Genomic DNA, 14,688 nt, shown 5'->3' on the forward strand with positions numbered 1-14,688 from the left:
GCTGCGCTCCTCATATTTGCCATCTGAAGATGACATGCATGCAGAAGCTTAATGCTCTCTGCCGCCTGGTCTACACATCTTGGGATGCAGACTATGCTACTCTTCTCCATCTTCACCATGCTCTGGTCTTGTCCAGATTAGAGTATGATAGGTTTATGGCTCAGTGATTCCTTCCACTCTGAAAAAACATGACCCTGTTCACCATAGTGTCTTTCACACTAGTTACATTTTCAATCTCCTTGCAGAAGTGTGGATTCCCCCTGTACAAATGTGATGGAGCCAACTCCTGGTTTCTTACTCAATCACCATTCGCCAATTCTCTGATCATCTTGCGCACCTAGTCCTCTTTCCAAATGAGTGATGTCTCCCTCCTGATAACCGCCCACAGGAGGGATTTCTGATTGAAATGGGTCTCACTTCTGTCTCTCAGGATCTCCACCTCCACTCAGTGCTTGTCCCTTAAATCCCCACAAACCAACCAACCACCAGTAATTAAAACTTCCGGGCTAAGAGGCCGTGGTCCAATGGTAGAAATACTTCTCCCTGATGTTTCGTTGCCAGCTGCGGGCAACATCATCTGAGGCGAGTCTAGGACTGGCTGATAGGCCGTGGAGGTCCTGTTTATATAGAGCACGTAGAGGGCGCCACCACTCGTCACGTGTTGCCAACAGTAAAACTATCTCTGGCTGGCGTCAACCGAGCGAGGTGGCGCAGTGGTTAGCACACTGGACTCGCATTCGGGAGGACGACGGTTCAATCCCGTCTCCGGCCATCCTGATTTAGGTTTTCCGTGATTTCCCTAAATCGCTTCAGGCAAATGCCGGGATGGTTCCTCTGAAAGGGCACGGCCGATTTCCTTCCCCGTCCTTCCCTAATCCGAGCTTGTGCTCAGTCTCTAATGACCTCGTTGTCGACGGGACGTTAAACACTAATCTCCTCCTCCTCCTCTGGCTGGCGTCATTACTCTCGATCGAAGGTAATTGATTGTCACATCTTTGGTACAAAGTCGATCGCCATATCTTATCTAACTTCAAGCCTTCTTCTTTCCTGTTAAAATTATTGTGGTGTTTAAAAATCTCTACAGCCTCTCTATACATACGTGCATAATAATGCGATGTCTTAGCTAGCACGCTCGTCTCACTAAATTTTATTTCATGGTCACCCGTTTGGTGCTATGATCAACCAACCACCCTCCGTTCAATGGAATGCCCCTCTCCCCCCCCCCCCCCCCCCCCCTCCCCCGCCACCCCTGGATGATGCCTAGACCACGGATTAGGAAGGACCTATTCCAGGGACTTACAGTATCTGTCCCCATTATAGTCTTGTTGCATCTTGTACATTCCATCCTTGCAGAGTTCCAGGGTGCTACCATCTTCTACACTGATTGTTGTAAGATGGTAGATAAGGTGGGATATTTTTCACATCTCCTACTGGCTTAGAACACAATTTATTGCTTGGATCATGTACTGTGTTCACAGCAGAGCTGCTAGCCATAAACAGGCCCCCTCCATTTTCTTACTCAGGCTTCCCTCCACAGTGTTTTAATATGTGCCAACTCATTGAGTAGCCTGCAGGCTATTGATCAGTGCCACTCTTTTCACGCTTTGGTCTCTGCTATCCATGAGCTTCTCTCTGTCCCTGCTGTCTGCTGTTTACTCAGTTGTATTAATTACTCTGGGTGCCAAGTTGTGTGGGCATCCCAGGGAATAAACTGGCTGACCATTTGACTAAAGAAGCAGATAGTTACTTCCAATCCCTTTCATGAGTCCAGCTGCGGATTTGTGGATCTACGTCAAATCTCCTTTTGCCGAAAAGTGGAATGACATCTGGTGCACTACTGCTCTCAGTAATAAACTTCACACAATCAATGTGGTTGTGGAGGCAGTCTGACTGTGTCCCATACATTGGTGGAATATCCCCTATTTTGGCCATTCATACAAAGTATAGTCCTCCAGATTCCTTGATTTTACTATTAGCAGACAATTCATGGATGATTGAACTGGTCCTCAGTTTCCTCCATGAAAGTGGTGTTTATTTTCAGGGGCGTGGTGGTTGTGCTTGGGATCTCTCTTCGCATTTTCTCGTTTGGGGGCCCATGATCACTCCCCCATGGGAAGACCACTCTTTTACTCCTCTATTTTTCCGGTGTTTAGATTTGGGCTACCCATTTATGCCTTCTACTGTGTGTGTTTTGAATTCATCATTTTATAGATTGACTCCTCTGACTGAATCTGTCCACTTTAAGGGCACCCTCTCTCTTCCACAAGCAACTTTGAATCTGTCCACTTTAAGGGCACCCTCTCTCTTCCACAAGCACCTTCGGAATTGCGGGCTGGTGACCTCACTGTTTTGTCCCATAACCCACCCCCAGTTAATTTGTCAGTCAATTAAGGCTCTCCCAACGTAATAGTTTTAAATACGGTTCTTGAGCTTACCATTATATTTTATTGATGTACCTCCACACAGTTTAACCATAAAAATTGTCCAGTCAGCAGATGGTGTAATAAGTTCTTCTAAAATTTAAGAAACCATGCACATGAGTAATTATTGGATTCACACTGTCGTGGAATTATCTATAAACATTCAGTTGCCGACTCTGTGCAATCGTCAGTTGCATCCCACTCACATTTAAAAATATTAATAATACTCAGAAAAATAATGCAGCTTTCTAAAGTAGTCAGTGTTCTCCCTCATGGTTGATGCTATCTCTATACCAAATTTCACCTAAACCAGTTCATGGCTTTAGTCATGAAAATGTAGCAGAGAGAGAGTTACTTCCACATATGCAATGTTAGTATGGATGGATCCTACACATTTCAGCAACATTCTAGGATTGGGCACAGAAGTGGTTTGTTAGCAGTTTTCTTTGTAGCATGTGAAAGAACCAAAGTGTGCCACCTGGTTTACCTATGTGATCATTTCTGTGTTATCCATCTCAGTTGGTTCACAATCTTGAATGAGCTTGATGTTGGCTAGATGCTGAACTCAAACATTTCATTAATTTGTAAATTTTAAATGACAGCTTGCAAATCATAGCAGCTCCTGACTTTTCACCGATAGTATACATTTGGAATAAAATTACTTGCACTGTACAATATTTGGTAACAGCTTATGGTGGGTGAAGCCATCTTGAGTGGTGCATCCTCAGACTTCTGTATTGTGAAAGTCCATTTGGCAGTTTGGTTTTGGATTTTGGAAAAAAGAACTGTCAGAACAGTGGATTGACACTGCTTGTGAAATAAATATTGTCCATTTATTCTTAAAATTGTAATCCTTTAGTATCAAACAATGGAAAGTACTGGTTGGAATAACAACAAATGTCTAGCAGTCTCTTTGTTATGACTGTCTGCAACTCAGTGCCTCCTGTACATGGTGAGTAACAATCTACCCATTTCATAATGTTGTTATTTCATTAGTATATCAACAGTATAAGGAAAAGATAGATTGCTATGTACTGTAAAAATGAGATGTTGAGTTGTAGATAGGCACAATGAAAAGACACTTACACATTAGCTTTCAGCCAAAGCCTTCTTCAGAAAACAAAACACACACATATTCATTCACACAAGTGACCACACCTTAAACACGTATGCCCACCATTTCTGGCAGCTTGGACTGGAATGCAAGTCACATAAACTGGAATCATCACTCTGGAGGGGGTGGGAAAGGGATAGCACAACAGTAATTTTTCCACATGAGCTATGTGTGGCATAAAAATTTTTCAGAAAAGAGGAAGAAGTGAGATCAGTCAATAATTAAAACATCAGTTACTTATCTCCACTTTAGTACCTTGATGTTACTACTGCATGCTTCCGTCTTTTAGAAAATACTCCATGACGCATCGACTGATTACGAAGGTAACTTGAGTGGCACTAGAAAGTTCGCAAATGATTTCAGTACTTTGACTTGGATATCATCGTAACCAGAAGAGTTTCTACCTTTTAATGTCATAATTTTTATAGCCTCTGTAACAGCTTAGTCAGCAAAATTTGTGCCTGGTGGTGGAGTGTACGTTATATGCCTAAGTAAATTTATCGAAGCTGCTTTCAATGGATGATTTTTTTTGTCCCCGGTTTCAGCTACTGTTACGAATAATTTAGTAGCCATTGATTTTAATTTCGTATCATCTGTCTCACCGGTACTGGCGTCTGGGAGTTCAGTATCACTTGCCTTGCTGAGTTGATTCACTTCGTGTGTAATAATACTCCAGATGGACCTTGCCTAATTCTCGGAATTCAAATTTTTTGTCAATTGTATGCAGTTACAGTTTTTGTCATTTTGATGATTAATGGATGAATTTTGGAAATAGTGCATTTTAAGTCTTAATTGGACATTGTCCTTTGCATTAAATAAAGCTGTGTCTTCCTGTAACAAGATTTTATCCTAGATGTTGGGCACTTTTTTCTCAACTTCCATTGCACATGTCCCAAATATGAAAAAAAACTGGATTCATAATGTTGTAACAACATTTTTGGCAAAAGGTTAAATTGCTCATCTATTGTGTCGGAATCTGACAGCAGAAATTTGTGCAGAAGAAAATCAGCAGCTTGCTGTGAGCTAAGTTAAATGCTTAAATCTCAATAGTGATTGTGGAGAGAAGTAATACAAAGGTCAAGTTCTAAGATCTTTTTAACACATTTGGACTAACTGTTCCAGTATTTTAATCATAGCCTGAAAGTCTACTTCTGGATAGCCATTATACGTATCTTCATGCTTGGTATCCTTCCTTTCAGCATCCAGCTAATTTTAATTCATTTTGTCTGCTTCGATCATTATCATAGATAATAAAAAGAGACTTAAATGTCTCAGGGAAACATTTAATTATAAGATCTGTGAGATCACCAATGTACAAGGACGTCCCATCACGTCCAGTGCTGGAATCCTTGTCAGTATTGGAGAACCCTGGCAGTAGTGACAGTATGTAAGGGAAAAATGAATTGAAATTTGTGTTGGGGAGGGCACTCAGCTTAGGTAGTTCATGCAGCAATGTTGACCTTTGTACTGCGGTGGTGTAATGGTTAGCATTTCTGCCTAGCAAGCAAGAAGACCCGGGTTCGAGTCCCGGCCGCAGCACAAATTTTAATTCATTTCGTCTGCTTTCATCATGAAATTATTGTGTTTTTCTTGAAACCTGAGAGCAATTTTATTGTCATGTATTATATCTTCCTCACCATGTGGATTAGTTTAGTCTTGTTTGGATATCCCAATGATCTCAATGATTCTGAGGGAATGTGATCTACTCCAGAACTTTGCTTTGATATGGGTCTTTCACCACTTTGTCAAATTATATTCACAGTGTCATATGTTCCACCTCATATTTATTTACCTCCACTTCCCTATCTATAATATTTTCAACAATTTTTTCCCATTTTTAGAGTCCTTTTATGTATGTTTCCCACCTTTCAGCTTTCTCATCTTTGCTTATTGCTCATTTGCAATCTATGCCCTTAATACTCATGCAGTTTCCTCTCTTTTCTCATATGATCTTTTCAGTTTTCCTCCTAGTCATGCATGCTTCTACAGCCTTGCATTCGTGCTCTAGCCATACTTGCTACAATTTTGCAGTTCCTGTCAATCTCATTTTTAAGGCATCTGTATTCCATTTTGCCTGCTTCATTTGTTGCATTTTTATATTTTCTCCTTTCATGAATTAAATTCAGTATCTTGTGTGTTTTACTCAGCCTTGACATTTTGCCTGCTGCCTTCACTCTTTCATTTCTCAAAGGTACCATTCATCTTCTATTGTATTTCATTTACCTATTTTAGATGTGAAACAAATACTACAAAAGAGATAGAGGGGCTGGCCAGTACTTAGCTCAGTACAGCCAATAGATAACACAAAACAGAACAGAAAATTTACATTCCCAGCTTTCGGAACTTTGTTCCTTCATCAGGGAGGAGAGAGGGGAAAAAAGGGAAGAAGGGAAAGTGGATTTAGTTACTCACAACCCAGGTTATGAAGCAACAGGGAAAGGTAAACAGGGAGGGTAGCAAGGATGGAGGCATGGTTGTCAGAGGGAAGCCAAAGATATTCTGATGACCATGCCTCCATCCTTGCTACCTTCGCTGTTTACCTTTACCTGTTTCTTCATAACCTGGGTTGTGAGTAACTAAATCCACTTTCCCTTCTTCCCTTTTTTCCCCCTCTCTCCTCCCTGATGAAGGAACAAAGTTCCGAAAGCTAGGAATGTAAATTTTCTGTTTTGTGTTATCTATCAGCTGTACTGAGCTGAAGTAAGTACTGGCCAGTCCCTCTATCTCTTTGATAGTATTTGTTTCACATCTTTATATGAGATTTTCAATTAATGATTTACCTATTTTACTCAGCAGTAGCTTAACTCCATCTTTGAAAGTTTCAACAACCTCTGGTTCTTTCAATTTATACAGCTTTCATCTCTCTAATTTCCTACTTTTCTTCTATTTTAATCTGTGATTCATAGCCAATAAATTATGGTGGGAGTCTACATCTGCCCTTGGAAATATTTTGCAGTTAAAAATCTGATTATGAAATGTCTGTCTTTTCATTGTATCTACAGCTACATCATACTCCACAAGCCACCTGACAGTGTGTGGCCAAGAGCATACTTCTGGCACTACTTGCTGTTCCTCCCTTTCCTGTTCCACTCACAAATCACACTTGGGAAGAATGATTGTTCGTAAGCCTCTGTATTAGCTCTTAATTTCTCTTAATTTCCTCATCGTGGTCATTTCGTGAGATGTATATGGGATGAAGAAATATGTTGAGAGACTCTTTCCGGAAAGTACTCTCTTAATTTCCATTTTAAACTTCTTTATGATGCACAATGCCTCTCTTGTGCCAAGCAAGATGGCACAGTAGTTAGCACACTGGATTTACATTCAGGAGTACGACAGTTGAGACCCACGTCCAGCCATTCTGACTTAGGGTTTCCGTGATTTTCCTAACTTGCTTTAGGCAAGTGCTGGGATGATTCCTGTGAAGGGCATAGCCGATTTCCTTCCCCATGCTTCCCTAATCCGATGGGACTGATGACCTTGCAGTTGCTCCCCTCCCCCAAACCAACCAGACAACCAGGCTCTCGTGTAACAGTCTCTGCCACTGGAGCTTGTTGAGCAACGCTGTAATACTCTCGTGCAGACCAAATGATCCAGTGATGAAACACAACAGGCTTTGTTAGATCTTCTCGCTCTCTTCAATCAGTCCTACCTTGTAAGGGTCCCAATTTGTTAATATTAAATAAAGTGTGAGCAGTGATTAAATTATTACCCTTGCATAATACGACAGGCAGCTTTCCCTTTCATTCCTTTTCCCCTATTCCATGATTGCCAACTATTTTTTTTTCTTCTCTTCCTTTTTTTGATGTAAATTTATGTCCCCTGTCAGAATTACATTTTCATCTCTCTTAAGTAACTGAATAATATGTTTTATCTTGTCATAATTTTTTTCAATCTTTTCATGATCTTTGGAGGTAATAGGACTATGAACTTGTACTACCTGGTGGGTGTTTGCTTCATATCTGTCTTGGCTATGATAATGCTGATCATAATGGCTTACCCACATTCCTATATTCGTATTTATTACTAGACTTATTTTTCCATTATCTTTATTTGTATCCCTGCACTCGCTTGAGCAGAAGTTCTCTTCTTCCTGGAACTGCACAAGGCCAAATCAGTCAGTCACCCAGACTGTTGGCCTACAGCTACAGGAAAGGCTGCTGTCCCTCTTCAGTAACCACAGGTTAATCTGGTCTCTCCACAGACAGCATTACATTGTGGTTGCACCTATGGTATAGCTGTCTTTTTCACAGAGGCTTATAAGTCATCTTACCACTGCAAAGTCCATGGTTCATGATGTGTATAAAAACTATTTGAGAATGTTTTTCCATATATGATTTTTAAATGTATTTTGAGTCTTTTGAGCAGGTTATGTATGTGGAGCTTGTCAATGTTTCAGATACATAAATGACTCTTGCTGTTTTGCAGGGGAAGTATGTGGGATACTGGAAACTATCTTTGATGTTTGTCCACAGCCAAGTGGTGAGAGTCCAAACAGCAGCAATTCAGGAAGTTTGAGGAGAGGTGTCAGTACAGGCCGTTTATCAGGACGACGATCAAACCAACAGTTGATTGAAGATGCTGTCGATGCCACCACTGAAGCAACAGATTCTCTTAATTCTACAAGGCTGTCCACAACTTCCCTAGCAGCACAAGAAACATCCAGGTACATGTGAACTATGTGTACTTTTCTTTCAGTTTCCTCTGTGTCTTACAGTTCTTGCTTATTTGTAGTGCAAGAACATGGTGTTTATTTTTACTGTGATGTGGAAGACATTGTTATTGCAAAATAAGACACAGTTGTGGGAAAATATGTAACTTTTTTCAACAAAACTCTCATTTTCAGCTGTATTACCATTCCCATATTTGTTGAAAACAGCCTTCTGCTTTCTGCAAAAACATTAATAGAGCGAGTAGCACATTTTGAGTATGTATCAACGTTTAGTGTATCCTATACTGAGACACTTTCCTCATTATTTAAACCTTGTATTCAGAATATCAAACAATGGAAAATCTAGGGTGGAAAGTGACAATATTACCAAAAGGATAGTTGCTACTCACCCTGTGGCAGAGATGATGAGCCACAGATAGGTACACACATGACCACAGTCTCTGGCTGGTGAAGACAGACTGTGAGCAGCAGGACGTGGTGGGAGAAGCAGCCGGGTGGTGGGGGTAAGAAAATAGAGAGCTGTTTAGAGTTGGAATGGGAACAGGGAAGGGGCTAGATGACAAAGGACAAAGACTAACAAAGGTTGAGGCGAGGACGCTTACGGGAATGTATGATACATTGCTGGAAGAGTTCCCACCTCTGCAGTTGGGGAAAGCTGGTGTTGGTGGGAAGGGTCCAAATGGCACAGACTGTGAAACAGTCATTAAAACAAAGAAAGTCATTCCTCTTGTTCAGCGACGGGGTGGTCCATCTATTTATTGGCTACAGTTTGTCATGGACCATTCTTGCGGACAGACAGCTTGTTGGTTGTCATGCCCATGTAGACTGCAGCACAGTGGTTGCAGCGCAGCTTGGAGATCATGTGCCTGGTTTCGCAGGTAGCCCTGCTTTTGATGGGATAGGTGATGCTCGTGACCAGACTGGAATAGGTGGTGGAGAGAGAGTATATGGGACAGGTCTTGCATCTATGTCTATTACAGGAATTTGAGCATGCAGCCAAGGGGTTGGGAGCAGGAGCTCTGCAGAGATGGACAAGGATTTGTGTAGGTTTGATGGGCAGTGGAATATCACTGTGGGAGGGTTGGGAAAAATAGTGGCTAAGATATTCATCATTTCAAGGCATGATGACTTGTGGTTGAAATCCTAGCAGAGAAAGTTATTCAGTTGCTCCAGCTCTGGGTGGTACTGAGTCACAAGGGGAATGCTCCCCTGTGGTCGGACGGTAGGTTTTGTGGAGTGGTGGGTGACTGGAGAAAAAAGGCATGGGAGATTTGTTTTTGTACCAGGCTGGGAGGGTATGGAATGGGTAGCAACTGGCAAAGTGAAGCTATTGCTGGTGGAATGTTCGTTTGATATGGATGGAGGTACTGATGTAGCCATCTTTGATGAGGTGGATGTCAACATTGAGGAAGGTGGCCTTTTGGGTTGAGTAGGACCGGCTGAAGTGAATGGGTGAGAAGTTGTTGAGGTTCTGGAGGAATGTGGCTAGGGTGTCCTCACCCTCGATCAATATCACTAAGATATCATTGAATCTGAACTAGATGACGGGTTTGCGATTCTGTGTCTTTAGAAAGTATTCCTCTTGATGGCCCATGAATAGGTAGGCACAGGATGATGCCATGTGGTTGCCGTAGCCATGCCCTGGATTTGTTTGTAGGTGATGCCTTCAAAGGAGAAGTAATTGTGGATGAGGATATAATTGGTCGTGGCGACTGAGAAGGAGGTTGTAGGTTTGGAATCCATCGGGCATAGAGAAAGATAGGGGTAAGGCCCTGGACATCAGGGCTGCCAGTGTAAAGGGAGCTGGCGTCAATAGTGATGAGTAGGGCATGACTTGGGAAAGGAACAGGAACTGGGGAGAGTCAGTGGAGGACATGGTTGGTATTGTTCATATAAAAGGGTAGTTTGTGGATAATGGGTTGAAGGTGTTAGTCTGAGAGCAGAGATTCTGTCAGTTGAGACACAGTAACCAGCCACAAAGGTGCTTCCTTGGTTGTTGGGTTCATAGGTTTTAGGAAGCATGTGGAAGGCAGGGGTGTGAGAAATGGTAGGGGTGAGGAGAGTGATGGCCTGTGGGGAGAGGTTCTGGGATGAGCCTGAGGATTTGAGGAGAGACTGGAGATCCTGCTGGATTTCTGGAAACGGGTCACTGTGGCAGGGTTTTGTAAGTGGATGAATCTGATAGTTGGCCGAATCCTTCTGCCAGGTAACCCTTGTGGTTCAAAACAACAGTGATGGTGCATTTGTCAGCAGCTAGAATTATGTGGTTGGGATCAGTTTTTAGGTGGTGGATTACTATGTAATTACAAATGTTTGGATCCCATGTCACATATCGAAACTTTTATTCACCAGGAACTAGAGCATGCACACCACCACCTAATAAAACTTTCCACCCTGTTCACTTCCTACTTCTGTCATGGACTACCACTATCCACTATACACCACCTCTGCAGCAACCTTTAAACCTCCCCCATATCCTCTCGTAGCTAACAAACCCTGCCTCGCACACCTACCTACCATCGGAAGCTCACTCCCATCACCATACAGAATCCAGAAGCTAAACAGACCAGAAACACAGTCGTGTATCTTTCTTCCAAAAGCCTTAGCCCCACAGAAGTATTGGTCCTTTCCAAAGGCCTCACCTTTTGCCCCACTCCCAAATTCAGTCATGCAGGATGTGTTAAAGTGGTGGGCATTTAGTAGGGCATTGGTCTGGGGTTTGGACATTGAGCGAAAACAAAGACGAAGGCTTCTTGTTTCTAGGAATGTGGAGCATCAGTTTCAAACTTGGTGCTGGCCACGCATGCCATATGAAGTCACTCAGTCCTGTGGTGGGACAGAGCTCCTAGGAGCTTCCTGACTTGCCTTCCACTCTGGCCATCTCTGGAAGACCATTGCATCTATATATGCATAACACCACGCCAGACCCAGCAGTCAGTGATTGTATCTCCTTATTATGATGGCAGAGACAGCTAGCAAAAGCTGAAGTGTTTTGTTTGAAGCGATGTGGCTTGTAAATCGAAGATTTTGTTGAAGCATATACTGCGAAAGACTCTAAGGAAACAGATAAACAGTTGTTGAGGTGTTATGCTGGGGCTGGGGTGTGCAGTTAGTGCTGATTAAATGTGTAATATCATCGGTGCATAGGGATTAGACTAGCTAACAAATGGTTGGTTGTGGTTTGATATGTTGACAGAAATGTAAGGATGTATTGTTTGATAAAAATGAGCATGGAGGCTGACAGGATGATACTTCGATGTCATTAACAGTTTAACTTGTGCAGTGTTTGAGAAGTGTCACAGACTGTGCGAAGGGGGTATCCCAGTGCACTGCCATAATTGAAACTGAGTTGTCTGCTGTTGTGTGTGTGTGTGTGTGTGTGTGTGTGTGTGTGTGTGTGTGTGTGTGTGTGTGTGTTGAACTGGTGTTGTCTTAAAATTGTCAGATGAAATGTTATTTGTTATTCAACTCTGGATTAGTGTATTGCATCAACAACATTGGGCTATGGTTCAGTTGCATGTGAACCTTGGTGCTGGGCAGTGTTGTACAATGTTGGTCAATATTACACAGCAAAAACTTGGAGCTGATGTACCTTTGGATAAACGCATTACAGGTTTGTAGTATTGTGACCTCCTTCAGTACATTGCGCAAATGACAGTGTTGCACTTTAAGCCAAGTTTGAAATTAAATCATTCTCAGCTACCATGCAAGGTTTGTGTAGTAATTGTTAAGAAAATGTGGTGCACACTTCACTGTTATGTGTTGCCCCATCTTGCTGAAGTATGTATGCAGGAGGTGGTTTTTGGATCACTCAGATTGCTCAAAAACTGCACCAAAGAGATGGTTTGTTTGAGGAAATATAAGTATGGAGCAACAGAAGCATCGGCTTTCGTTGTTTCTGCACAGCCTGATGTCAGTTCTCCTGACACTGATTCTTGTCAGAGTTTACCTGGCTGTGATGCAACACAATATGTTTAGTTTCATGGTTTCTGTGTAGAGGTTACCCTTTTATTGTTTTGTTCATGTGTCTTTTTATATCAGTTACATGGTCACTAGAGCAAGTATGTCTCTCCTGCCTACTCACTTTTGTCATGGTTGGTTGGAGGGAGTGAGTTGACTCTCTTGTTGTTCTGGTAGCAGTCGTAGTAAGTCGACACAAGCCAGACGTGTACTCACATTTTGTATAAGACTTTGCTCGGTATAATGGTGCACTGACAAAAAATTTGTGTTGCCTACATTATTTCAATTATCAGTTAAAACTTGTTGCTGTTATATGTTCAATAGGATTCATGGCTATCAGAAAGTGGAGAACAAAATTGAGAGCAGGTTGCAGATCTGAGAAGAATGTAGCTTGAGATTTCATAAGAGAAAAGTGTGTGTGTGTGTGTGTGTGTGTGTGTGTGTGTGTGTGTGTGTGTGTGTGTGTGTGTGTGTGTGTGTGAAGTCTCAGAAGCCTTAATCTAATGAGAATGCAACAGTATTTGATAGTAAATCTACCCCAGTTCTTCCAGTACATAAGTAAATGTCAGTGAGATATTAACACACAGTGAACACTCTTTGAACTGATTTTAATTGTTATATGGAGATAAGTAGTCATTTTGCAACGTGATTGCTAATAATTTTTGTCCAGTGGACAAAATGACTTTGTATGCACACTGATCTTTCAGTCAGAAGCAGTACATAGTAATTCCAGCAGTATATAATTATTCCTCAATATCAAAAAAAGTAGGACGACTTCTAGAACAAGTATCCAGTCTGAACACAAAGAACTCAGGATAATACATGTATTAAGCAAGTACACTTACACACACACACACACACACACACACACACACACACACACACACCCCTATGTCCCTATATGGTGCCAAATACAGCAGCAGATGGACTGGTTGTGGTGGGGGTAATGCCAGGTGGATAGACATAGGGGAAGAGAGGTGAGAGATGTGTAGAGGGAGTGGGGGTGAGTGACTAGTGGAAAAGAGGGGGAGCTGGTTTGCAGGCAAGGAATTCTGGAGGGAAGGGTACAAATATGTCTTCCACATGCAATGTACAATTGTAGGGGGCAGTGAGGAGTGGCACACGCTGAAGGGAGCATTGGGAGGTGTGTGTTTCTAGGGGGTGATGGGGCAGAGAAAGTGGAAACTGACAAGTGGGAGATGTGGGGACAGTGGCTTACCTGAGACTGAAATGGGACAGTTATGGTAATGGGGGGATGTGTTGTAAGGATGACTCCCATCTTGCATAGTTTGGAGAAGCTGGTGATGGAGGGGAGGATACAGGTGGCAACTATTGAAGTAGCTGTTGAAATTGAGCATGTTGTGCTCACCTGCATGTTGAACCATTGGGTGGTAATTGGTGGTGGTCATTCATCCTGGTGGGCAGCTGGTTGATAATCAAGTGACATAAAAAGCTGTACAGTGTTTGCAGCAAAGCTGGTATATGACAAGGCTGCTTTGACAGGTGACCTGGCTGCTGATGGGGTAGGGTAAGCCTGTGACAGGACTAGAGTAGGTGGTGCTGGGTGGGTGGACTGGGTAGGTGTTGCACCTGGGTCTTCCACAGGTATATGATCCCTGTGGCGATGTGTTGGGAGTAGGAGTAGCACGGGCATAGATTAGGTGGGCACTGGAACACCACTTTAGCAGGGGTGGAAAGGATCTTGGGTATGGTGCCTCTCATTTAAGGGAGAATGAGAGAGAATTAAAGTTGTGGTGAAGGATATTGTTTAGTTGCTTCAGTTGAGGATGATATTGGGTGAAGAGGGCTGCACTCCTATGTGGCTGATTCTTGCTGGTGATGGAGGATTGTCAGTGTGCGGCAGTGTAGCAAGGGAAACCTTTTTGTGGACTAGGTGTGGAGAATATTGCCTCTCTTTGAAGACTTTTTGTGAGGCCTCCAGCATACTGGACAAGGGAATTCTTGTTTGTCACAGATACATTGTCCACAGGTGGCTCGGCTGTATGGTATAGATTTTTTGGTGTGGAAGGGATGGCAGCTGTCAAAATGCAGGTACTTTGGTGGTTGGTGAGTTTAATGTTGACAGAGGTGTGGAGGTCGATGTTGAATGAGGTTGAGGTAAAGGAAGACCAGGTGAAGTCGATTTTTTTTCTACATCTGGATCTGTAATCCGCAAGGTGCTGTGCAGTGTACTAGAAAAAGCTACCTGTGTTACTTCTATTACTTTCTTGCATTCAGGAAGACGACTGTTTAGTTCCCCTTCTGTCCATCCAGACTTAGATTTTTCCGTGATTTTCCTAAATCCCTCCAGGCAAATGGCTAGATGGTTTCAGAAACGCGCAGCCAATTTCTCCTTGCTGTCTATAGGATGCTAAGCTCTTAATCTCCCTTCCTTCCTGTACCATTTCCCTTATATCCTGTTGTATTCTTAATCAGTGATCACATAGAATTACTGTTGGTAACCCTTAATATGAGATAGTTCCTGTTTTTGTGGTGATGGTCATTTTGTGATGTGTATTCAG

At 42.5% G+C, this 14,688-nt stretch overlaps 1 protein-coding gene and 1 non-coding gene across 2 annotated transcripts in view; both read left to right on the forward strand.

Moving 5' to 3' along the window:
* LOC124712473 (ubiquitin carboxyl-terminal hydrolase 32) overlaps nucleotides 1–14,688 on the forward strand; it is a 233,462-nt gene that overhangs the window by 65,262 nt on the left and 153,512 nt on the right. Inside the window, exon 8 of the mRNA XM_047242768.1 lies at nucleotides 7,963–8,200. Coding sequence (XP_047098724.1) covers nucleotides 7,963–8,200 — 238 coding nt within the window. The remainder of the gene's footprint in view (nucleotides 1–7,962; nucleotides 8,201–14,688) is intronic.
* Nucleotides 5,001–5,073, forward strand: Trnaa-agc. Its single transcript has one exon. It is a non-coding gene; the product is annotated as a tRNA-Ala (tRNA).

This window comes from Schistocerca piceifrons, chromosome 8, assembly GCF_021461385.2.
Source record: "Schistocerca piceifrons isolate TAMUIC-IGC-003096 chromosome 8, iqSchPice1.1, whole genome shotgun sequence".
NCBI lineage: Eukaryota > Metazoa > Arthropoda > Insecta > Orthoptera > Acrididae > Schistocerca > Schistocerca piceifrons.